This window comes from Gastrolobium bilobum, unplaced genomic scaffold, assembly GCF_033153095.1.
Source record: "Gastrolobium bilobum isolate Gb01-03AN ecotype WA unplaced genomic scaffold, APGP_CSIRO_Gbil_v1 utg2122, whole genome shotgun sequence".
NCBI classification, from domain to species: Eukaryota; Viridiplantae; Streptophyta; class Magnoliopsida; order Fabales; family Fabaceae; genus Gastrolobium; species Gastrolobium bilobum.
In genome coordinates, this window is record NW_026897715.1 from 330,557 (window position 1) to 356,183 (window position 25,627).

Here is a 25,627-nt window from a genome sequence, read left to right on the forward strand (position 1 = left end):
CAATACTTGTTGTAAAGACTCAAAAATGGTTTAAAGGTTACGTTGCATTGCATTTTGAATTCCAACCATTAGATTTACGATTATTATTTTATTGAGTTTAATATAAGCATTTGAGATATATTATGTTTCTTTGCAATGAGTATTATAAGTTTAATTTTATTTTTTTTGTTAAATGATTGAATACTAAATATAATATACATTACATAAATTAAAAAATTTATGTAATATCAAAACGTGTCTTAACATGTCGAAATTTAATATTTTTTAGAATTAACGTATCAGAGTGTCGTGTCGTGTCGTATCCCGTGTCCCGTGTCGGTGTCAGTGCAACATAGATCCATGTTTCCTTTGTTTGGTAGAAGAGAAATAATATTTTAGCTAGCAAACTCACTTCCCTAGCCTTTCACAAGCGCATGCAAAAATGTAAGGAAATCACCGTTGAACGTTACCACTTATAATGTGGTATTTGGATAAAACTGTCTAAATGAGAAAAGGTGAAGGACAAATGTGACCATATTACCCCTTCTTCTGACTACCATCATCTCATACTAACCCTTAACTACCAAAACCCAAAGTACATCTTTGAAATAAAAATATCATATTAAACGGCGACAACATCACTGAAGCATCTATTTCGATGGTTATGGTGTGAGGTGAGGTAACTCAATCTTAGCATTCATTCCAAGTTTCACAATCTGATGCAATGGTTGTTTTACTTTTTATGTTATGAATTTTTTTTTGAGAACACAATATCTGCTTTACCCTTTCAAATTAGAGACAAACAGAGATATGAAAGTTTAGAGGAATATTGAGGTTGGCACAACTGATAACCAACCACATCCTAACCATTATTTTATTTATGCAACAGTTGTTCTCATTGAAATAATGTAAGGGTTATTTTGTAATTTCAACCTATTTTTCCATCAATATTTTATCTTCAACCAAACATAAACTTAATATATTTAACCAAATTTTTTCGATAAAGTTTTGCTCAACAAACAACTTTCTTTTTCACTTTCCTATCTAACTCACTTTCCCACCATATTCTTAATAATTTTATTTTACTAATAAATTTTTTTTCTCTTATACTAAACACCCCTTTAGTGCACCCACCATCCCCAAAATACTCACGCAGCCTTTGTTAGTATTTTCATCGGACCTTGCATGAAGTACTGAAATCTCCATTGCCACCTATCTCTTCCATCAATTCGGTAAATACAATTACCAACACTTTAGCTATACATTGATTTTCCCCTCCGAATAGTTATAATAATATTGGGTTTGTTTTTTTGTAGTTAATACAAGTAGATGAGTTCAAAATAATGTTATTTTGGACTGAAAAATCAAAATGTTTTTACAATTTTAATTTGAGTTTGGTGTTTGTCATTTTAAATGACATAAGTTATGTAATCTTAAAAAAGAGATAAACACAAAAATAGAAATCATGAGAGAGAGAAAATGAGTGGTTTTTTTTAATTTAAATTTTAAATAAAAAATTATTTTATTTCTATCTCTCTTAAAATGACATAACTTTATGTCACTTAAAATGAGAAATATTTTTTTCTTTTAATTTATTTCATAATTATAATAATTATTATCATTATAATTTTTTGATTTTTAATACAAAATAATATTATTTTAAGAGTGAATAAAAATAATTCACTCTAAAAATATTAGAGCCCCAACATTACAATTGGATACGTGGAGTTGTTTCTAAGATCTTACCGTGTCTCTTACATTTCCTTTTAGCGCTTTGGTTTTGTCAGGTGGCAGTAACAAATTTCGTTTCTCCAACAAAAAAACAACAAGTTAAATAATAATAAAAAATTGGAAGAAACGCTCTTTTCAATAAATTTTTTTTTGTCGCTGGTGTTGTATTACAGGAATCTTTTTCCTGTAACATTATTGTTATTTATCCCTTTCTTTTAATATCTGAGTAGTTCCAATGCAACCTACGTTTTTAATTACATTTTAGTCCAATATGTTTTTTTTTCAAGATTTCAAATAAGCCCGTTGCCTATCTTTTATCATAATATCTGTTTAAAGTGAAAAAAAAAAAATTATTTGCGAATGGTTTAATTTCTTATTTTCTTATTCCTAAAAAGTAGTAATATTATTTTTAACTTATCTTTCATTGCAGCAAAATATACTCACAATTGTTTTTTAATAATTAAAAAATAGATTGGGAATTTGGATCGGTGAGGGGTGGCCCAGGGCTGCGGTCTTCAACTCTATCTACAATTCTAAATCGCACATGTCTTCACATTTTTCATTCATCCAAAATCTGTCATTAAATATTTTCAACCTCCGGTTTAATTTCTTCGGCCCCAAGCGTCTCACAAACTATAAGTTGAATATTTAATTCAAGATTAAGACCGATCGTTTCAAACCCTAGAAACGCAATCGAATTTTCTCCCCCTCTCTCTCTATATCCTTATTGCAATAACCTAACCTCTGTGTTTGTGATCTGGGCATTAGGATCAGGGTTCCGCGTAATTTGAAGAGGAGAGAACATGGACGATTGTTGTGCTGTTTGCGCTGAGCCCTTGGAATGGGTTGCTTACGGACCCTGTTTGCACCGCGAGGTGTGCTCCACGTGCGTTGCACGCCTCCGTTTCATATTCGACGATCGCCGTTGCTGCATCTGCAAGACCGAATGCAACCTCATATTCGTTACCAAGGTATGCCAAATTGCCCAATTCTTTTTTCGTCCCACCCTAAAATATTTTGTTTAATGTTTTTCTTATTTCTCGTATCATTGAATTATTTTATATCTGTTGCCCTATATGACTAGTCTTTGCTACTTTTCGAGCTCTGGATTGAATGAGTTTGAATTTTCACTGTGCCACCTTCACACATGTATGGTTGTATTCCTCTGTGACTTGTGTATTGTATCAATTATACATGCAGAAAAAAGCTGTTCACAGTCCATGCCTCTTAACTGTAGTTTGCAGCTATCCTGAGCTATGCAAGCATGGAATGTGTACCTAATTTTAGGCACATTGTGAATTTTGCACTGCTAAGATCATTCTCACTTCCATTGTCTTTGTGCAATTTTTTTGCCTGTCTTTCTCGTAATTTGTGAACATTTGATGAGAAGTTTAAACATGGCATGCTTGTTTTATGGAATTTTGTTATTGAGTTATTGAATTAAGTATGTTATTTTAACTCAAATATTTTCATTGCTTTTTTTTATTTTTTGTTATTTGTTAGTAATGCATTCCGAATAACATGTTTTTCCTTGAAATTATTCACATCATGTTGTTTCTAAACAACTGAACTACTCCATTCATGACTTGTAAACTTACTTGACTAGGAAAGTCATTATTGTCTTAGCGTGTGGTACTATGTTTTTTTACTCGTTTTACTGTGTTTTGTTTCAAAATTGTAGCCTTTAAGCTTGTCTTTTTTTGCTTAAAACCTTGACATTATGGCTCGATTTTTTATTTTTATAATGTTTTGATTTTGCTATCTTTCAATGATGTCGATATTCAATTTTGCTTCATACTCCCAGGCTCTAGGAGATTATACAAGGATGATTAATGACTTTTCGGCCCTGCCCCTTGAGGTAAGGGAGGGCAAGGTTGGATCATACTGGTACCACGAGGATACAAATGCATTTTTCGATGATGTGGACCATTACAAGATGATCAAGGCTATGTGCAGGCTTTCATGCACTGTGTGTGACAAGATGGAGGAGCAACCACATGATGCTTCAAGGCGACGAGCGAGGTTTAGGAATATTGGACAGCTGAAGGGTCACTTATTCCACCGTCATAAGTTGCAAATGTGCAGTTTGTGTTTGGAGGGAAGGAAGGTGAAATTTTTATTATTGGCATCCTGTGTGAATTTTTTAGATGTCATAATTGTTTATATTTATTTTTCTTTTTTGATTGATACTGAGTCTTTTAACCACCATTTCTATGACGTAGGTATTTATATGTGAGCAAAAACTATATACTAGAGCACAGCTGAATCAACACATAAGCACAGGTGATTCTGAGGTAGATGGAACTGAGAGTGAGAGAGGTGGTTTTATGGGGCATCCCATGTGTGAATTCTGCAGAACCCCATTTTATGGGGACAATGAACTATACACGCATATGTCTACAGAACATTATACTTGTCATATATGCCAAAGGTTATGACTAAGCTAATCATGTGCTCTATTGGTCTAAACTGCTAGAAATGTTTGGTTCACGATTTTTGTACTTGTTAGTGCAGGCAGCATCCGGGACAATATGAATACTATAAGAATTATGATGATCTCGAGGCAAGATATCTGCATTATGCTTTTCTTTTACTCTCTTAATTGCTTTGCTAGATCTTGTCCTGTTGTTTGAACTGAAACTATTGCATGAACAAATGTCTTCTGTTGTAGATCCATTTCCGTCAAGAGCACTTCTTATGTGAAGATGAGGCTTGCCTTGCCAAGAAATTTATTGTTTTTCAATCTGAAGCAGAGATGAAGGTGATTGATTCCTTATAGTAATGGATCTTTTCCTGTTTCTTTATTTAATGATCAATTTGGGATGTGTGGGTGAGTCTTGGAGCAACAGTAACGATGGTCTTTTGTGACTGGAAGGTTGCTTGTTTGAATTTTGGAAACAATCCCTTTGCAAAAATACAAGGATAAGGTTGTGTACAAACGACTCTCAGCTCTACCCTCGCAAAGTCGGGGTGGGGTGCCTTGTGCACCGGGATTTGCCCTAATTTGGGATGTGTCTTGTGCAATACATGCACCGGCTTGATGATTCCCATGCCTATGTATTTGGATGCTGACTATTTTTATCTTTTTACTGTAAAATTATTGGACTTGCTACTGTTGTGTGGTTATTCCATCATTGTTGAACCTCTTTTTCCTTGTATATATGGCTTAGAGGCATAATGCTACCGAACATGGAGGGCGAATGTCACGGTCAAAGCGTAATGCTGCTCTTCAGGTATGTACAGTGACAACCTTTTGTTTTTGAACTTGTTTCTGAGTTCTATTGGAATTGTTAGACATTGACAAATTATCTTCCCATATCCTTCTCACTCCCTTACAGATGTTACAGTAGCTTTCGTTCTTTCCTTACAGATACCAACTAGCTTTCGATACAGACATGGTAATGAACAGGACCAGCGCCGTGGAAGAAGTCGTACTTTTCGTCGTGATTTTTCTGAAAATCAGCTTTCTATGGCCATTGAAGCCAGTTTGGAGACAGCTAATGCAGAGCAAACATTTCATGATCCGTTGACATCAAGTAGTGGACAAGTTGCTTTTGATGATGAGAATGCTGATATTGATTCTATCATTCAGCCATTTGAATCGTTAGCTACAGCAGGTTCTGAATCATCTTCAAGATACCTTCAAGCCTTAGGGCATAGCTCTAATAGTGCACCTCTGGAAGATTCTTCCTTTCCTCCGCTGCCCATAACTTCCAGCAATGGCCAGCAAAGGTCCAAACATGAGTTGGAAGGTTCATCTAGTAACACTATGGCAGCACGTTTGCGCCGGCATGGCAAAAAAAATGTATCTGTTATTAATTCTGGTAATGCCTGGCCAGCAGCTGGTCGTGGACTGCTTCAATCATCAAGTAATCCTTCACAATCTAAACCATCCACAAATATTGCTCTTGGAGTGTCTCGAAATTCTGGTCAGATGAAGACGGTAATTAGTGGTGGGCTTTCGCAGTCAACTTATGCTAGTTCTATTCAGGCTACACATAGAACCACTCATGGACAATTACCTGCTGGTTCCTTGAGGGACACACGGGACAATGATAGAATCGTTCACTCTACATCTGCTCCAAATCTCACTGTGAACAACCATGTTGAAGTTTCAATTGCTGATTTCCCTCCAGTTTCTGCTGCACAAGTGAGTAGGTTACCTACGAGCAGCCAGTCTTTGTTGAATGTGGAGAATGTCCAGTCTGCTAACAAGTCCTTGGTTGAGAAGATTCGTGGTGCTCTTGATTTTGATGAAGAAAGGTATTCTTTATTTAAAGACATATCTGCTCAATATCGCCAAGGCACAATAGATACAGATACATATCTTGACTATGTGCAGCAGTTTGGCTTGTCTCATATTGTACTTGAGTTAGCAAGACTATGCCCGGACCCTCGGAAGCAGAAAGAGCTTGTTGAGTCTTACAATGCTAGTTTGAAAAGAAATAGTTTAAAAGAGAATGATTGGGTTCGGAGTAGCACTAGCACCGATCGCAAAGACAGTAATGTCAACAAGAAAGGTAAAGGTAAGTCTGTAAGTGGTAGTGGGAGTGACTCCACAGAGAGATTAGCAGATAGCTTTTTAAGCAAAGTACATCAACTCCAGTCAAGTTATAAACCTCCAGAAGAGAAGTTGGAGGTGCTATCGAGGGGTGATTACCGCACTGACAAAGGCAAATTAAACATCGAGCGGCAGTTTGAAACAAACTCCGGTACTCAACCTATGATGAAGCTTAGCAGGCAGACAGAGACATCAAATGGAAGTTTATCTAATCAAAGTAGAGAGGATGGTGGTGGCAGCAAGCAACGCAAGAAAACCTCCAAGTTCATCAGAGTGCGCCTAGGTGATGGTTCTGTTTCGGCCCTTCTAGATTTTGAAAATTCACGCACCGAATCAGATCCTGGAACAACAGACAGTTTAGAAGGTAACAAGGATTCTGGAGAAGGGCTGCCTGTGCGAGGTGTTTGGCGAAGTGGGGGAGGTCATAAACTCTTTTCCTAATTCAGCTTCCCTGGGCTTTGAAATGGCTGGCCGCGAAAACCATAGTTGAACAGAAAGAATTTGATACTATAGTTGAATAAACAGAAAGAACTCGATTTTAGCTTAGGGAGTGATGATTTCGGTGTCCATTGTCCAATTTGAGTTAGATTTCAAGAATAGAAAGCTGGGATATGAATTTTGTTGTCGGGTTGAAGACCAAGTGCCCGTTACTTGAAAGGGCTCATTTTGTTTGGTTTAAGGTATATTTTGATCAGGTGTTAATATGAAAGGGTGGTGCCATGTTAAATGTTTGCTTTGTATGCAAGTGGCGCTGTTTCTTTCCTGGCAATTTGCAGTCTCGTCCATTTGTAGCAATTGTATTCCCTTCTGCTACTACACTAGAGTCTAGACATTATAATCCATGTCGGTTGTTTTTGGGTGTCCGGATATGCTTACGTAAATCTTCAGTAATAAAGAGAGAAAATAAATAGATGGATTAACATAATTTATCCATAATGGTAGTCATTAGACCATTCGTGGGCGCATTTTTTTTTTTTTTTGGTCATAATATAGTTTAATAAATTTATACTTGGATTTGCTTTTATATGATATTTAAATTAAAAAATAATTATAGTATCTAAGTTTTACATTTACTTTTTATTAAAATAATTTTTTAGAGTTTAATTTTATTGTATCATTCATATTAAAATTCATATTTACGCTATTATCATATTATGTAATTTATATAATTGTTAACGGTCAAATGTATTAAAAAAGAGATATTAATTTAAGATTGGATGATGTATTAAAATTAAATTTTTACGATATGGGAGAAATAAGACAAGAAAGTGTTTGGGTTACCATTACGAATTCCACTGTCGGACAAAGCTGAAGTGCATTACAGAATATAGGGGCAGAAGAGAAGAAAATTTGAGAGCGGATCTTCTCCATGTGTCATTTAAATCATATGGGAGAATTTTAATTATATAAGAATGAATTAATGGTAATTATTTTTAACTATCTATTTTAATATTTTTTTCTTTTTCCTTATGATAATTTATTCACTTGGTTAGAATTTTCCTAAATAAAAATTGTGAAATTTAGAAATGGTACGCATGATTTTTTGCATTGGTTGGGTCCCAGTATTGTTGGGCCTGGTTCTCTGTTTTCCTTTGCCTAGATGCAGAAGTTAGAACAATTGTACTAACCACGTGGGTGGACGTGATAGTTCAGCATCTCATCCCTTAAACAAGTGGTTTGGAGTTCGAACTCAACTCTTAATGTAAAGCTCTTTACAGCTTTGTGCGCTGACGTTGGATGTAATAAAAAAAGAAAAGAAAAGAACAATTGTAATGAAATAATGTAGGAGCTCATAAACCCTACAATTCAATTGGTTCATACTTAAACCCTACTTTTCATGTGTCATTGAAGTGGAAACACGAAACGAGGCAAATGGATTCAGCGAATAGCGCAGTGGCGGTGGACAAGAAGCAACGCTTCAGTGAATGGCGTGTGCATCGTGGCCCCTACCTCGGAGACATTTCAGCTCTCTGTTTTCTTCATCTTCCCAACCATTCTCTTCCTTTCCTGCTCGCTGGTATTGTTTTGCTCCCATCTCTTTTCACATATAGTTCTTTTGTTTCACCCTCCTTAATGCTTCATCATTTCATTCAACTTAACGAACAGGTTTGGGTTCGGAAATTCTGCTTTACAACTTAGAACTCGTAAAGATTGTTAGATCCTTCTCTGTATTCGAAGGGATTCGCGTGCACGGAATTACTTCTAGCTTCCCACAGGAGGCCGCTTCCTCTGTAACTGTGATTTGTGTGTTTGGGGAAACAAGAGTCAAGCTATTTACCTTCTCCTTTGATAACGTTTCTGGGAGCCCTGAATTGACACTGATTCATTTGTTGCCAAAGTTTGGACACTGGGTTTTGGATGTTTGCTTCCTCGAGGTGAGTACTCACCATATTTCAATTTCCGAATAATGAATGCTTCTTCTGTTCTAACTTGTCTTCCTCTGTTTTTTGGGGGCTTGTGGACTTGGTAGTAGGGTTGCTTGCCTCATTCCAATATGGAGAGCCGTTTTCTTGCAGTTGGATGTAGCGACAATTCAGTTCACATATGGGACATCGCCAACTCTACTACTGTTCTCAAGGTTCAATCTCCAGGTTAGTTTCAACTTCACTACGTGCATTGGTTCTTTATTGACTATTTTTTCTAACGAGGTAGTATTTATCATTGCATCATAGTACGGTGCCTTCTCTACTCAATGCGATTATGGGGTCACAATCTTGAAGTTCTCAGAATTGCATCCGGTACTATATATAACGAGGTAAGGGATCTACTGATATTTTATATTCATAATCGCGGTCGAAAATGCCAGACTAGTCACAGATATAGTGTTGGTTTTGTGTTAAAACATTCTGCTTCCATCCTGCTAGTCTCTCTTTGATTATTTGCAAAATAGAGTCTCACCTTCTGATAGAGTAATCTAGATTGGATGAAATTGTGTGTCTGTAACTATCCACACATGATCTCTATATTTACTAGTGTGGGTGTTTATTACAATGATTCTATCGCGGATATACATAATCCTAATTGATTCTGCAATGTATACATGATATCACCTAAGATATTCTAACACAGCTTATGTATCTCTTCTTAATTCACCAAATGGAATTCCTTCCCTCATCCTTTCTTTCCCCTAGAAAAAGACTCTGAATGCTCCCTGGTCTTAATGCTAGCAAAGGTGATATATGGAAGAGAGGAATAAAATAGGTAATAAATTTATAGATCATACTCTTGATGGCAATCAATCTGCTTTTGGAAATGTACGGACATTTCCTTTTTATATAGTCTCAAATGCTGAAGATTAGGTATGTATCATAAGCGGTCAACCAAGATCACTGCTTGAACCATCGATGATGTACACGCCTTCCTTGTCCCCATCCCTGGTAGCATTTTCACTGTTATTTGGTTTGATATTGAGTCCAGAGACGTAATAACGGATTTATCTGCCATCTGCTTTCACATTTGTAACTCTAAATTCAGCTTCTGCAGATGCATTTGGCATGTGACTGGAAAAGCTTCCATAGCAATGATCAAATAAAAACCTTTGGTGTTGAAACAATCCTCTGTTTGATTTGCATAGACTAGTACCAAAAATCTCACTACAGAAACGCTCAAACAGTTCAAGTTATTTGATAATCCCAATTATCATCTTGGTGAAATATAACATAATTGCTGGACTACAGGCATATTGTGAGACTACATAATTACATCAGTTATTTTTATTTATCTTCGTGCAAGAAGTATCTAATTTCTATGTTGTATCTCTTTACATTTTACTTAAATATTATCTTTGGTTTTCTTCATATAAGTATTGTACATAATATACTTTCCAGTATCCTTGTTAGAAGTTCCTTATGATCTGTTGTTTAATGTGTTCACATTTCTATTTTCTTTTCAATACTTTAAAGATTTTGGTTTGGACAGATTATTGTTTGGAAAGTGGCCCCTCAACATGATAAATCTTCAAGATGTCAAGAAGACCATGATCATCGGAGCATTTCATCCTCCAATTGCTGCCAGCTAAAAGATAAACTGTATGGGGCTGTTCATGTATGTAAACTTATTGGACATGAAGGTTCAATCTTCCGAATAGCATGGTCGTCTTGTGGATCTAAACTGGTATCTGTCTCTGATGATCGTAGGTGAGTTAGTTTTCAAATCCTATTGTACCACTGAGTTATGTTCATTATTGCAGATTTCTTAGAGGAATAATGACACATGTCATGATTGGTCTCTTCTTTTTCTAATGCAGTGCACGTGTCTGGGCTCTTTCTATTGAAAGGGAAGGTTCAATGTGCCATGATCCCATTGCCGTTGTCTTATTCGGACATAATGCTCGAGTTTGGGACTGCTGTATTTCTGATTATGTAAGCCATTCTGTGCTATTCAGTTCTTGCTTTTTCTCAAGTTAAAAAGGATCTTTTACCAAATGAAACCCACAAAAAAATACTATAGCCTTCATTTCATGTTCATGAAAAACTTCATCTTAAAAAAGTATTATGTTTCCTAATATCATTTAACTTCCCAAATTTTTATTCATTATATCGTGTTGCACACTTGTACTCCTCCACCCCCAACGAAAAGGAAGTGTAAAGAACCAATTCAACCCAAAAGTTTAAGCTGTTGGGTGAGGCTATATTAATGGTTTTATATATCTCAACACGCCCCCTCACACGAGAGCCCACTGGCTTGAAGGGTGGACAATGCACAGGTCCATCTACCTGTGCGAAGAAAGAAATTCCACTAGAAAGAAAGTGGGGGGCGGTGAGGATCGAACCCAGTACACCGAGACTCTGATACCATGTAAAGAACCAATTCAACCCAACCCAAAAGCTTAAGCTGTTGGGTGAGGCTACATTAATGATTTTATATATCTCAACAGGAAGAATTATTATTTAGTGTCATTTCATATATTTTTCCAGTCTGTACCAATTATTGTTTTTTGAACTTTTCCCATTTGAATGATCGCTACTCACAAATAAATCACATTATTCTGTTTTGATGTAATTTATTTAGATAGAAAAAAACCATATTGGGTCTATTCACCTTTGAGCTAAAAGGGTCTCCATAGACAGATCTTATTCTCAAGATTTCAGATTTTTACTGCTAACTGTCTCTCTTATTGGTACTGCTTTTATCATGATAAGTGACTTAGCCACTTCTCTTGCATTGGATTGCTTGTAACCTGCTCCTTTAGTTATCATTGACCACTAACGACATAAAAGTTGAAATGTAGAGTAATATGATCTGTTAGCTTAAACTCTCAGTATCATTTTGCTACTTCAGTTGTCATTTCTGTGACCTTTTGTGACTAATTAGTGATTTTTTATTGGCATTATTGATTTTTTTTTTAACTCGTCTTATAGATATTACCAGTAATAATATGTTATGTTGCACTAGTTGAACCAATTTTGATCATCTATATTACACAATTTATTTTTATTTTTCTCATAACTGTTTCATTAATATTAATAAATCTTTTGTAAGTGATAAAGTCATCCTTCATAATATGGTTAAGTTGTCTTCTTTCAAGAACTAATTTTTTTTCTTAGTATTTAAAATTAGGCATGATTATGTGTGACCAATTTATAATTAGCCACGGCCAACACTGTTTTTAATGTATTTGACAATATTAACATTGTACTCATACTGTGTTTATTTTTACACTTATATTTTCATTTATATTGACTTGTGGAATTGAAACTTCCCATTTTCTAATCATGGATTTCTTCAGTTGGTTGTCACGGCCAGTGAGGATTGTACATGTCGTATATGGGGAGTTGATGGTGAGCAGCTGCAAGTCATTAAGGAGCACATGTTAGTTATAAACCTGAATTCTTGATTATTTAGAATTTAATTACAAAATGCTGAGTTGTGAATTTCTGTGGTTCTAATAAAATAAGCATTGAAGATAATTGATTGTCTTGACTTTTCACATTCTGTGAACTGAGTATCTACAGGAAATAGCCATTGGAAATATGTTTTCTTGAATTCCGTAGACTTGCAATAAAAGTTGTTGATCTTATGTTTACTCTTTAAGACTTGACTAAAAAAATATTACTTGTTATAGTCCTTGCTGCACTTTAATGTTGAAAATTGCCTTCTTTTGGTTGGTAGATATGTGTATGAGGTTTAAATGAACCATGGAATTTCATAACCTGAATGTTGGATTTTCCTAGAAATAAATGTATCATTTCTGTCCAATCCAAAAGTAAAAATGATTGGATGAGTGATATGGTCTAATACAAGAAAGATGTAAACCATGAAGTTTCCAATTTGCCTTATACCTTGCAATTCTAGCATGCTACTGCTTCACAATAGTCATAACCTTAGTGCTACTTAAGTTGTTTTCTCTGTTAGGTTTTGTGACAGCAGATCGGTTCTTATTTTCATCTCTTTCAGATTCTCACAATCTCACTAGTCAGAGGAATTAGAGTATTAATGAAATGTGTTCTTTGCTATGTACAGAGGAAGGGGTATATGGAGATGCTTGTACGATCCAAATTCGTCACTTCTTATAACTGCTGGGTTTGACTCTGCTATTAAAGTGCATCGGCCTCATACTTCTCTGACCACGGGCCTGGCAGCAGTACAAGGGTCTCCTGGCAGGAGAGAGTTGTTTTCCATTTGCGTCCCTAATGTATTGGAGCATATTGGACTCATGGACAGGTAGGATTATTAAATGTGATAAGCTCACGTGGGATGCCCACTAACATGACAAAATTTTGAACTGATTTTGGGATGCCATTATATTGAGTTGTATTTACCATTTTCATGTTGACTGGCCTTTTTCCCTCCTTATTTGTTGCAGCAAGAGTGAATACGTTCGTTGTTTGCATTTTTCCTGTCAGGATTCTCTTTATGTTGCTACCAATCATGGTTATCTCTACCATGCTAAATTATGTGACACTGGAGGTGCTCTGTGGAATCAACTTTGCCAGGTCAGCAGTGGGGCACCAATTATCTGTATGGATCTATTGTCTAAGGACTCATTTGAACTTGACTGTGGTGCTGAGGATTGGATTGCTATTGGAGATGGTAAAGGAAATATGACGGTTATTGGAGTTACTAACGATGATTGTACTCCTACAGTGAGATTAAGCTTTACCTGGCCAGCTGAAATGGAGAGACAACTTTTAGGTACCTATTGGTGCAAATCTCTCGGATGTAGGTAATGAATGATCTTACCTTATCTTTCAATAAGCGTCTAAATTATTGACGAGATACTTTGAGCTTAAACCTTGCATAGATACACGATTCTAGTTGATGAGGTGTAAACCTATCGTTCTTTACTCACCAAGTGTCCTGGCCTTGCTATTAAAATGAGTGTAACCCATGTACTCCATAGTCTACATCATTATGAAACTGTAATCAGGGAAAAGAAATACACTTACTACTAATTTAGCAACATCATTTTTCTCTGGTTGACAGACCATAAGATTATACTAACTGAGCAAAATCATCCCATTGTTTTTTCTTACCGTACATATCATGTAGCACAATCAAATGGGTCATCCTAGTTCGTTACACTCTTCTATAGTTTACCCCATTCACTCTGTTAAATTATTCCTTGTTTTATTCTTATTTCTTTTGCTTTGTTTCAAATTAATAAAATATTATCATTCTTGTGTGATACAAAATTGTGTAGGTATGTCTTTACAGCTGATCCTAGAGGTACATTGAAACTCTGGAGATTGACTGACCCTTCACAATCTAATCTTCAGAACTCCATGAGGAGTAACAGCGTGTCACGTATAGCAGAATTCATATCAAGTTATGGAATGCGGATAATGTGTTTGGATGGATGCATGGAGGAAGAGGTATTCATCTTTCCATTTTCTGCCTTTTAACTTTCTATTCTTTTTCGGGTGAGTTGTTGGAGTTTTGACGGGTGCAGTATTGCTTATTGTTATGTGGTGGGCTATAAGATACTTGATAGAATTTCCTGCTGCAATTAAAATAGCAACAAAAGCTGGCTTTTATGTAGAGGTGGACCTTGATATGACATTGTTCAATAACTAATTATGAGGAACAGAGATACGGGATACTTTTCATTTTGACTTTTAAGATGTTATCATTCAAATATAACTGGCTTAAAATTTAAAAGTGGTACCTCATTTGTAATCTGGATATCAATTTATTTGCAGGTCCTAGCTTGTGGAGATCTACGTGGTAATATGGTTCTGTTCCCTTTGCTAAAGAGTCTGGTGCTGGGCACATCGGTTACTCAAGTAGTGAAGATACCTCCAGTAAATCATTTCAAAGGAGTTCACGGAATTTCAAGTGTGTCCAGTGTGTCTGTGACTAAACTTGGTTACAATCAGATTGAGATATGCTCAGTATGTTTAACTATTCATCCTTCCAATTATAGTGATATAGATTTGTTAGAAATAATATTAATTTATTTATTATTATTAGAATAGTCTAGAATAGTCTAGATTGTGGGCTTGGCCCATTAGGTCATTCCGTTAGGTCTTTTAGTCTCTATAAATAGAGAGCCTCCTTGTACAAACTTACACACTTGAATATACAATATATTTCAGATTCAATTTGGTATCAGAGCTCTCGATCTGAGGGCTCTGCTTCCGCATATATATCTTTTCCTTTCTTTTTACTGCTGTGCATCATACCGGCAACCATCCTTTCACACCTAACCCTTATTTAGTCACAAATTTTTTGTCCTCAACCTCGTATCATCAGGAAAAAGATCGTCAGCCTTCGTTCATCGCCGGAAACCGCCAGAAAACCACCGTCCGCCACTGTTCATCGCCGTCAGACTGCTTTTCCGGCGACTTTTCCGACCAACCACCACGCGATCAGGAGCGGCTCAGGGAGGCGACCCTGTATGTCCAAGCCGCGTGTTGATCGGAGCATCCACGCGTCGCCATGCGCCGGTGGAAGTCTCCGGCGGCCGAACCACTGTTCCGGCGCGTGAGCCACCGTTCCAGGCCGGACCACCACCATCTTGCTCGCCTCCTCACCCTCTTTCCAGATCTGGTCTCCGTTCGTTGTGGGTCCCATCCGTTTGAAAGATATCAGTGAAAAACCCGCTGTTTGGACACTTTTGTGCAACGTTTTTGCGCGATTTCTTGCTTTCTTGTAGTTCTTTTCTATTTTCTGGTCATCTCCTTTTATTTTGTGATGGAGGGCTCAAATAATGCGTCCAAAAACACGACTGGCATCATCTCCGGTACTACCCCATCTCCATTCTTTTCTCGGGCCCGTGATTCCAATTGGAACAGTGGACGCGGTCGCAGACAAAGGCCTCGTTGCAATTATTGCCAGAATCTTGGGCATTTTGAAGAACGCTGCTATAGGAAGTACCCTCATTTGAAGCCACCGACTGCCAACTTTGCTCAAACTGATGTTACGCCACCTTCAACTGGATTAGTAACTCTTTCAAGTGCCGACTATGAGGCACTTCTCAAGAAGGTTTCTTCTCAGCATCCTACTCAAGACACTGGTAATCATGTTGCTTGTTTTTATCAATCATCTCTTGGACCCTGGATAATAGACTCAGGTGCTACTCATCATATTTGTGGTAATAAAGATCTCTTCACTTCACTTTCTTATTCTAATAACCTACCCCGTGTCACTCTTGCTGATGGCACTAAGGCTCCTGCTCGTGGAATTGGGGAAGCCAAACCAACTCCTCTTTTAACTTTGAGTTCAGTTTATTATATACCTGGCATTCCTTTTAATTTAATCTCTGTTAGCCAGTTGATTCATTCTCTTTCATGTACTATTACCTTCTCTAAACAATCCTTTTCTATGCAGGATTCGGGTACGGGGAAGACGATTGGAGCAGTCGTTGAGTCACGAGGTCTCTACTATCTGATTGCACCACCTTCTCCAGTAGCTTGTTCTCTCACAGAGTCTCCTGAGCTAATTCACAGCCGTCTGGGTCATCCAAACCTCTCCAAGCTTCAGCATATGGTTCCCTTTTTATCCAATCTTAAGTCTTTAAACTGTCATTCTTGTCAGCAAGGAAAACACACTCGCTCCTCCTTTGCTAATAGAGTCAATAAAAGAGCTGATGCTCCTTTTTCTATTGTTCATTCTGATATTTGGGGTCCGAGTTGAACAACGTCTGTTTTTGGTTTTCAGTATTTTGTCACCTTTATTGATGATTTCTCCCGTTGCACTTGGGTTTATTTAATGAAAAATCGTTCTGAGTTATTTTCAATTTATCAAAAGTTTTGTGCAGAAATAAAAACTCAATTTGGTGCTTCTATTCAAATCTTGTGCAGTGATAATGCAAAAGAGTATGTGTCTCTTGAATTTTCTAAATTTCTGGATACACAAGGGACGATACACCAGACTACCTGTCCTCACACTCCACAACAAAATGGAGTCGCTGAACGTAAAAATAGACATCTAGTTGAAACTGCACGTACCCTTCTCATTCATATGAACGTCCCACTCCGTTTTTGGGCAGATGCTATTATCACCTCATGTTTCCTTATCAACCGCATGCCCTCTTCTATGCTAAATAATGATGTTCCCCACAGTATTTTGTTTTCCGGAGCACCTTCTTATCCTCTGCCTTTACATATTTTTGGCTGTACTTGTTTTGTTCATGATCTTACTCCAGGTAAAGACAAGTTGACATCCAAGGCCTTCAAGTGTATTTTCCTTGGGTATACACGTTTTCAAAAAGGGTATCGTTGCTATTCTCCTGATCTCAAGCGTTATATCGTTTCTGCTGATGTCACTTTCCTTGATCAGCAGCCTTTTCACTCTACTCCGTCTCCAGTGTCCCAAGTTGATCAGGTCCTCCCTGTTCCTTTTCTTGACTTGTCTTTACCAGCTGCAGGTGACCCTATTCCAGAGGAGCAACCAATTACCTCCATACCTGCAGATCGTCCTCTCCTCACATACCAGCGTCGTCAGCCTGCACCTCCTTCGACTTTGTCTCTTGATGACTCATCGCCCTTTCCCGTCGGCTCTTCTCCTCCGGATCCTCCATCAGAGACTCCTCCCATTGCCCTTCGGAAAGGTATTCGATCCACTCGAAATCCTCATCCCCTTTATTCTTTCTTGAGTTATGACAGACTTTCTTCACAACATTTTACTTTTGTTTCTAGTCTCTCTTCTGTTTCCATCCCTAAAACCACAGGTGAAACACTATCTCATCCAGGGTGGCGCCAGGCGATGCTTGATAAAATGCAGGCACTTCACTCCAATGGCACTTGGGATCTTGTTCGTGCTCCTCCCGGGAAGTCTGTTGTTGGTTGTCGATGGGTGTTCACAGTTAAAGTTGGTCCTGATGGCACTGTTGATCGCCTTAAAGCTCGCTTAGTGGCCAAGGGATACACACAGATCTTTGGTCTTGATTATGGGGATACATTTTCTCCTGTTGCTAAGATGGCTTCTGTTCGCCTGTTTCTTGCCCTTGCCGCCATTCATCACTGGCCCCTTCTCCAACTTGATATTAAGAATGCTTTTCTACATGGTGACTTGCAGGAGGAAGTTTATATGGAGCAACCACCAGGTTTTGTTGCTCAGGGGGAGAGTTCTGGAATGATATGTAAACTTCGGAAATCTTTATATGGCCTGAAGCAATCTCCTCGGGCCTGGTTTAGCCGCTTTAGTTCAATTGTTGAATCCTTTGGCTTAATCAGAAGCAAAGCCGATCATTTTGTCTTTTACCGGCATAGCTCTTCTGGCCAGTGTGTTTATCTCCTAGTCTATGTTGATGACATTATCATTACAGGCAGTGATCAGACCGGGATTGATCAGTTGAAAGAGCATTTATTCAATCAATTTCAGACCAAAGATCTTGGCAGACTTCGATATTTCTTGGGGATCGAAGTTGCACAGTCTAGGCGGGGTATTTCCATCTGTCAGAGGAAGTATGCACTGGATATCCTAGATGAGACTGGCATGTTAGGCTGTAAACCCATTGATACACCTATGGACCCCAATGTTAAGTTATTACCAGGACAGGGGGAGCCACTGCCAGATCCTAGTCGCTACCGCCGATTAGTTGGAAAACCAGATATCTCCTTCGCAGTGAGTGTTGCAAGTCAATTTCTTGATTCTCCCTGTGACTCCCATTGGGATGCAGTTATTAGAATTCTCCGATATATTAAAAAGGCGCCAGGAAGAGGTTTATTATATACAAATAAAGGGAGTTCAGAGATCTCTAGTTATTCAGATGCTGACTGGGCAGGTTTTCCTTCAGATAGACGATCCACCTCAGGGTATTGTGTTCTCTTCGGAGGAAATTTGATCTCTTGGAAGAGTAAGAAGCAAACTGTGGTCGCCAGATCCAGTGCGGAGACAGAATATCGGGCAATGGCAAATGCAACCTGTGAGCTCATCTGGCTGAGTCAATTGCTGAAGGAACTCCATCTCTGTGAACAAAGGCCTATGAAGCTCATTTGTGACAACCAAGCCGCTTTGCATATATCCTCTAACCCAGTCTTTCATGAGAGAACCAAGCATATAGAAATTGACTGTCATTTTGTTAGAGAAAAGATCCAGTCAAGGGAGATCGAGACAACATTTGTCAATTCCAATGATCAACTTGCGGATGTATTCACTAAAGCTCTTAGAGGTCCTCGAATAGATCATATTTGTAACAAGCTGGGAGCTTTTGATATATACGCACCAGCTTGAGGGGGAGTGTTAGAAATAATATTAATTTATTATTATTATTAGAATAGTCTAGATGTGGGCTTGGCCCATTAGGTCATTCCGTTAGGTCTTTTAGTCTCTATAAATAGAGAGCCTCCTTGTACAGACTTACACACTTGAATATACAATATATTTCAGATTCAATTAGATTTAACAATTTTCCAATTGAAAACATCAAGAGCACTGTTAATGTTCAAACCCACAATTAAAGATGCATATGTGCTCTACGTTGATTCTAATTGTTGACTTTTATTCATGTTCAGACTGGAGCTGATGGTTGTATATGCTATCTGGAATATGATAGAGAAATGCAGGATTTGCAATTTATGGGGATGAAACAAGTGAAAGAGTTGACTTTGATTGAATATGTTTCTGTGGATAACAACTTTGTTGATACTTTGTCAAGCAGCTATGCAGCTGGTTTTGCATCAGTAGATTTCATAGTATGGAACCTAGTTAATGAGAATAAGGTACATTGACTACTTTTGTTATTTACTCTGCTTGATCAATATATTCATTAATTTATCTGTTGCTGCATACCATTCACCTGCTATAGCTGTGTTGATTAAGTGCATATGGTATTGGCAGGTAGTGAAAATTCCATGTGGTGGATGGAGGCGTCCTCATTCCTATTATCTAGGTGATGTGCCCGAGATGAAGAACTGTTTTGCCTTTGTCAAGGTTTGCTTTCTGCTTTTAACTCTTGACTATTGAGAAATTTTTTTAAGCAATTTGCATTTCTTTAAGCTTTGTCTATCCTAAATTACATGACACCTGCTCATTAGACCTTACTGCTCAATCTCAAAGAAGTTATACTCTTGTTAGAAAATCTTTATTGTTACAATAGTATTTTCATGGCTTTAGGGCCTCATCTTGTTCATTGGTTGAGCATAGCAAAGAGGATGGGCTGGATAAAGTTAAATAAGAAGTCAGTTGAATCTGATTGCCTTCTTGATTCGTGCTTAGTCTTTAGATTTCAAAATTTTCCCCACCATATCTGCGGGGATTTGAAAGGAACGTGTCATGAACCAACTATCTCATAAGCTTGTTAGGTAAGATGTTCAAGCTATGCTGCTTTTCAGGCCGATTTGGTGGCTTTTTCTTTTTGTTTGTGGTTTTTCAGAAGTTGTTCATAGTATGTTTCTGTTGGCTTGCTGATACGTGATCATTCTTGTTAGAGAATAATATAAATCATTAATGTAGCCTCACCTATCAGCTTAAGTTTTTGGGTTGAATTGGTTCTTTACATAGTATCAGAGACTCATTGTTATGGGTTCGATCCTCACCGCCTCCCATTTAATTAATAAATAATTAAGTCTCGTGGAGTTCTTAGCACAGGTAGATGGGCCGGTGCAATCCTTCAGCCCAGTGGGCTCTTGTGTGAGGGGGTATGTTAGAAAATAATATAAACCATTAATGTAGGCTGTAGCATCACCCATTAGCTTAAGCTTTTTGGTTGAATTGGTTCTTTAAAATTCTATTTGAGGAGGAACAATAAAGCTATTAGTTGTTGGGTGGCTGTTGGTGCCACATTTGGCTGCAACCAGAGTGGAAAGATATGAGGAGTTCCCATCAATATTGTTTGGCAGCACTTGGTCAGTGGCCATGATGTTCTAGTTTTTGTCTGCCTGTGTTTGGTTGTGTTTGATGTTGTGCAAGTAATTTTGCGTGGTTTGTGTGGAGATTATTGTTCTAGGTTTCTTTATTTTCCTGCCAAGGGTTTGTGGATTGAAGACTTTAGACACTAGTAATGGACCCCAGTTTTTTTTACCGTGTGGTGTGGTTCTCACTCATTGTTTTGGAGACCTGATCAGAGGTCATTATAGATGGTATGATACTCAACTCAGTGTTTTGGATGTAAATTTGGAGATTGAGGGCCACTGAGGAGAAAGGTCGAAGACTCTAAAAACTTATCATTTGATTAGGATCTGTGCCAAGGAGAAGCTAGGAGCTATATGCCAAGGACGTTGCTAATAATTGGTGATTTAGGGGGAGTACGTTGCTGAATTTCTGTGTTTTGGTCTGAGGTTCTTCTTCTTCTTCTTTTGTTTGTGGTTTTTCTTTTTATAACAAGTTTTAACTTGAGTGTTAAGCTTGAGGGGGAGTGTCAGAAGATATTAGGGTTATTAGTAGGCTTGGGCTTGTACTAGTTGTACTAGTTGTACTAGTGCTTTACCCAATTAATTGTATAAATAGGTGCATTAGTTTCTTGTATTTGAGTGGTTAAATTCTTATTATTCGTCACTAAAATAAGCTAAAATAAGTGCTACAATTTCAGCACTAAATTTCAACTCTAATTTTAGCATTTTTTAAGCTTTATCCATATCCACTTTTTTAGAAACTAAGCCTATTTTGTCCTCGCTGATTGATTTTTGTTATCAAACTTACTTTTTGGAATAGCCCAAACAAATAATGCCAATTATTACAGGATGAAATGATACATATACATAGACACTGGATTCATGATAGAGAAGGGAAGATATACCCTCAGAGTTTGCACATGCAATTCCATGGGAGAGAGATACATTCCTTGTGCTTTATCTCTGAAGATATGCTTCTTGGAGATAGTTATAACCATACCTTATTTTCTAAATCAAGTTGGATTGCAACTGGATGTGAAGATGGAACTGTGAGGTTGACTTGGTAAGACCAGTTATTGTCTGCTGTCTGTCGAACTTGCGTGAGTACTTTATTAACACGTAATTTCTCTGTTTGATTTAGGTACTCTCCAGGTATTGAAAATTGGTCTATGTCAAAATTGCTTGGTGAGCATGTTGGAGGATCAGCTGTAAGATCAATTTGTTGTGTGGCAAAACTACACACCATTTCATCGTATACAGCTGATGTACCTGATGGGAGGAGTGAACTTAATGCTGTTGTTGATGACAAAGAGAATCCAACCTTACTAATATCAGTGGGTGCAAAGCGAGTAATAACTTCTTGGCTACTAAAAAATAGGAGGCCGGACAATAAAAATGACTTCCTAACTGATCATCAGCATAATTCAAAAGGATTTGATAATCAATTTTTGTCAAGTTTGTCCTCGTCAATGATGTTCCAGTGGCTTTCCACTGATATGCCAGCCAAATATTCAATTACTCACAAATATCCAGAAAATAATGCGGAGAAAGTGGTTGGGGTTGCTGAAAATTTTTCTAGTACAAAAATTGATGCTAGACCTGGATCACTGTTATCTGAAATGGGAATGATACATGAGGATGACTGGAGATATCTTGCAGTCACTGCTTTTCTTGTCAAATGCGCTGGTTCCAGGTCAAAGGAGATGCCTATTTTCTTTTTTTATACTGCTTTTGTTATACTCTGAAACTAATAAAAAAAAATAAAAAATCTGAAAATAACCTTCAATTTTGTGTATCTTTCAGGATATCTGTCTGTTTTGTTGTCATTGCTTGTTCAGATGCTACACTTATGTTACGGGCTTTAATTTTGCCCCTTCGTTTATGGTATTTACAATTCCTCCTATCAAATTTTATGATAATTTTTTCTGTGCTTTTTTATTTTCCTTGTCATGTCTTACATGGTTTTTTCGCTTTTACCCGATGGCAGGTTTGATGTCACTTTGCTGGTTCCTTTATTGGCACCTGTTTTATCATTGCAGCATATCATCTTTCCCGTATGTAGGCCTTCTAAAGGTTTGTATGGCATTCCAGTAATTGCTGCGTCACTGGCAAGAGTTCTGGATCACTTAATCGCTTCCTTTAACATGGGGATGGATGTTTTATTGTAATAGCCCATACTATATCTAAGTTTGTCTCTTCAAAAGTTCAGGCAGTCGTTACCTGTTGCATGGTAATCACTAATCACAACCAATGATAAAAGACTTGATACATGATGCATTGTCATCGAGAAAGCCTAAGTTCAAAGATGAAATTATCTCAATGTTTGGTTTACTTATGATCATGTGCCTGCTCTTAATAGTTCAAAGACCCTACTAGATTATAGCTACATAGGTTCATTAGGATAGTAAGCTATACTTTAGTTAATTTGATATTTATTGCTAACGATATTTCAGTAATTTTCTTATGCCCAGGTTATTGGCCTTATTTGGCATTTGTTAATGCATTTTCCGTGTTTCTGAGTCTTGTTTTAATGCGTTTGTTTTTCTTGTGGGTTTGTTAGTAGTTGGAATTCTTTATCTTCACTGGGTTGGATTTATTCTGTCTCTTTTGGACAGGTTATTGGAAGCTTTTTCATAGGTTCTCAGTACTTTCTTTAAATAAAGTGATCTGTTTTTCGGTTCTTAGATGTGCTTTTGTCTTTTTTAGAATGTTCTGACTAAACATCCACTGCTAATAATGGTATAGTTGTATGCAATGAAATTACTTAGATAGTGGTGATTTGAAGTGTTTTGTATCATGCGCAGTATATGAAATGACAGAAATTATTTAAGACAACTAAATTTGTCCTTTCTAATACTTTTTTAATATACTCTTTAGAATAATTTTAGAGGTCCTTCCTCATATATGTTGTGTCTTTGATCTGTTTTCCTGCTTTAATTTTATTCATCTTTTGTATAAACTTTTTACAGAAAACGTCCAAGTTGGAAATGTTTATGTTGTGATTAGTGGATCTACCGATGGGAGTGTTGCTTTTTGGGACCTAACAGACAGCGTTGAAGCTTTTATGCAGCGGGTTTCAGTTTGTAATGTAGAGAATGTTTTTGATTGTCAAAAACGACCACGCACAGGGAGAGGAAGTCAAGGTGGTAGACGGTGGAGATCTTTGAGCAGTGACTTGTCAAAGAAAAGACCAGGCAGCGGTTTGGTCACCTCAAAAACCAAAGAGGAGACCAAAAGTATCAGTTGTGGAGACAGCAAGATGGTTCGTTCTCAAGCTATGGATACAGCTCTCCCTGATTCAGAAATTAGGACCGATAATTCATCAGCGGAAATATGTGAAATACAGCCTCTATGCCTTTTGCCAAATACTCACCAATCTGGTGTCAATTGTCTCCATGTTTCAGAGATAAAGGGTGGCCAAAATACTGATGGTTGCCATGTGTACAGTATAATTAGTGGGGGTGATGATCAAGCACTTCATCATCTTATAGTTGAATTATCACTTAAATCAATAAATTTAGATAATGGGGTTTTGACCCCAAATATCACACATTTGGTCTCTGTACCTGAATATGGAAAGGACATGAACTTTCAAAATTTGAGCAAGAATTATAGGATCAGATTCTTAAATTATGAAAAAATTCCTTCGGCCCACAGCTCTTCTGTTAAAGGTAAAGCCGTATAGTTATACTTTATCTATCTACATTTTTCTTCTGTTTATAAGGAATAGTAGGCATGTCAGGCTTTCTTTGTTTGATCCAATGTTTTCTTGGTTTTTCCCGCTAAATTTATTTGTTACTTTCATCTAGCATTTTGTCCCACTCGAGAATCTTTAACCTATTATTCCCTATATGATTTTTTTTGTTTGCGGGAATACTTGTCTTTTGCAGTTTTGCCATTAGATTTACATCTGCTTTTCATTTGCCTTAAATTATTTATGGAACGTGTCAACCATATCCATTTGAACCACTTTATCAATTTGCAGCCAATATCCAGAAATGCATATGAATATCTGAACTTCTAGTATTTGTTTTCAATAAGTTTGATAAGTGATGCATCACAACCAACCTTTATTTTATGAAGGTGTCTGGACAGATGGATCTTGGGTGTTTTCCACTGGACTTGATCAGCGGGTCAGATGCTGGCATCTTGACCAGAGTAAACTAATTGAGTATGCACATCTAATAGTTAGTGTGCCAGAGCCAGAAGCGTTATCTGCTAGGGCTTGTGGCAGGTGATTGTTATGTATGGGAGGATGACCATGTTGGTTAATACGTCATATTGTTCTTTCTCTTAACTCGTGTCTTATGCAGGAACCATTATCAGATTGCTGTTGCTGGAAGAGGGATGCAAATAATTGACTTTTCAGGACCCTGATACATGAGTGATGACTAGTGGAGAATGAAGTGATTGCTGTTATTTCATTTTTCTTACATCAGATTAATGGAGGTTCAATTTTCCCGAACTCGTTCAGATGAACCGAATCCTGCTGGTAATCACTTGAGGCTCGGTCAAATAGTCTCTGATGTACCTAAAAATTGTTGGTACTAAGTGTAGCTGTTCATTGTGTACTCAACAACGCACTAGCCTTCTGCTGCACCCGTGTTTGGTTGGGGAGAAATTTTGTAATACTAGGGAAATATAAATACTAGGAATTTGGAGGAAAAGTGAGTTAGATAGGAAAGTTTTAAAAAAGTTGTTTGGTTAGGCAAAATTTTACTAGGAAAATTGAATTAAATTTCTGAATGTGTGTTTGGTTGAAGATAAAATATTGATGGGAAAACTTAATGAAATTACAAAACTATCCTCGTAAAAATGAAACCGTTTTATTACATCCTACCAACCACAATAGGGGTAAACTTGGCATGCCATTCATTAGCTTTTTAAGATATCCGATTTTGATGAGAAATTCCACCTCTTCAAAGGCTTTCTCAACAGTGAAGATATCTGGTTTTTGGTCCCTTTCTTGGTTTGCTAGGAAAGCTCTTTGATGGGAAAAGAAACTAAACCTTCAACCAAATGTGGTTTTATTAGATACTCACATACACTTACCCATACATATTTTCACTTCTCCTCAACCAAACACTTTAAGGATAGCTTTACTTGCCCATGTTCCTGCTAATTGCTCTAGACATTAAGC

The 25,627-nt window shown here is 37.3% G+C and overlaps 2 protein-coding genes across 3 annotated transcripts; both read left to right on the forward strand.

The window, feature by feature from the left end:
* Window positions 1–2,274: 2,274 nt before the first annotated feature.
* Window positions 2,275–7,154, forward strand: LOC133309458 (E3 ubiquitin-protein ligase HEL2-like). 2 transcript variants are annotated; one of them, XM_061510239.1, is made up of 8 exons: window positions 2,275–2,681; window positions 3,515–3,817; window positions 3,933–4,141; window positions 4,225–4,273; window positions 4,382–4,471; window positions 4,881–4,943; window positions 5,081–6,422; window positions 6,495–7,154. In XM_061510239.1, exons 1-8 carry the CDS (start codon window positions 2,514–2,516, stop codon window positions 6,710–6,712), a joined length of 2,442 nt encoding a protein of 813 aa, XP_061366223.1. In that variant the 5' UTR covers window positions 2,275–2,513; the 3' UTR covers window positions 6,713–7,154. The 2 variants fall into 2 exon arrangements, with proteins under 2 accessions (XP_061366223.1, XP_061366222.1); XM_061510238.1 differs by having other exon boundaries at window positions 5,081–7,154.
* Window positions 7,155–8,143: 989 nt separating this feature from the next.
* LOC133309475 (uncharacterized) lies at window positions 8,144–25,144 on the forward strand. The gene is made up of 20 exons (XM_061510258.1): window positions 8,144–8,288; window positions 8,378–8,646; window positions 8,745–8,862; window positions 8,944–9,026; window positions 10,190–10,407; window positions 10,518–10,632; window positions 12,000–12,082; window positions 12,734–12,934; window positions 13,077–13,436; window positions 13,914–14,085; window positions 14,413–14,604; window positions 19,171–19,377; window positions 19,496–19,588; window positions 21,336–21,550; window positions 21,629–22,180; window positions 22,291–22,371; window positions 22,475–22,560; window positions 23,457–24,158; window positions 24,571–24,721; window positions 24,801–25,144. Exons 1-20 carry the CDS (start codon window positions 8,144–8,146, stop codon window positions 24,862–24,864), a joined length of 4,107 nt encoding a protein of 1,368 aa, XP_061366242.1. The 3' UTR covers window positions 24,865–25,144.
* Window positions 25,145–25,627: the final 483 nt, after the last annotated feature.

Bases quoted from the DNA above. Each gene is read 5' to 3' on its own strand.
- LOC133309458 (XM_061510238.1), top strand. From the start codon at position 2,514: ATGGACGATTGTTGTGCTGTTTGCGCTGAGCCCTTGGAATGGGTTGCT. The intron at 2,682-3,514 runs GTATGCCAAATT...TCATACTCCCAG, and splicing joins ACCTCATATTCGTTACCAAG to GCTCTAGGAGATTATACAAG. The intron at 4,142-4,224 runs GTTATGACTAAG...TTGTTAGTGCAG, and splicing joins ACTTGTCATATATGCCAAAG to GCAGCATCCGGGACAATATG.
- LOC133309475 (XM_061510258.1), top strand. From the start codon at position 8,144: ATGGATTCAGCGAATAGCGCAGTGGCGGTGGACAAGAAGCAACGCTTC. The intron at 19,589-21,335 runs GTTTGCTTTCTG...CAATTATTACAG, and splicing joins ACTGTTTTGCCTTTGTCAAG to GATGAAATGATACATATACA. The intron at 22,372-22,474 runs GTATTTACAATT...ACCCGATGGCAG, and splicing joins ATTTTGCCCCTTCGTTTATG to GTTTGATGTCACTTTGCTGG.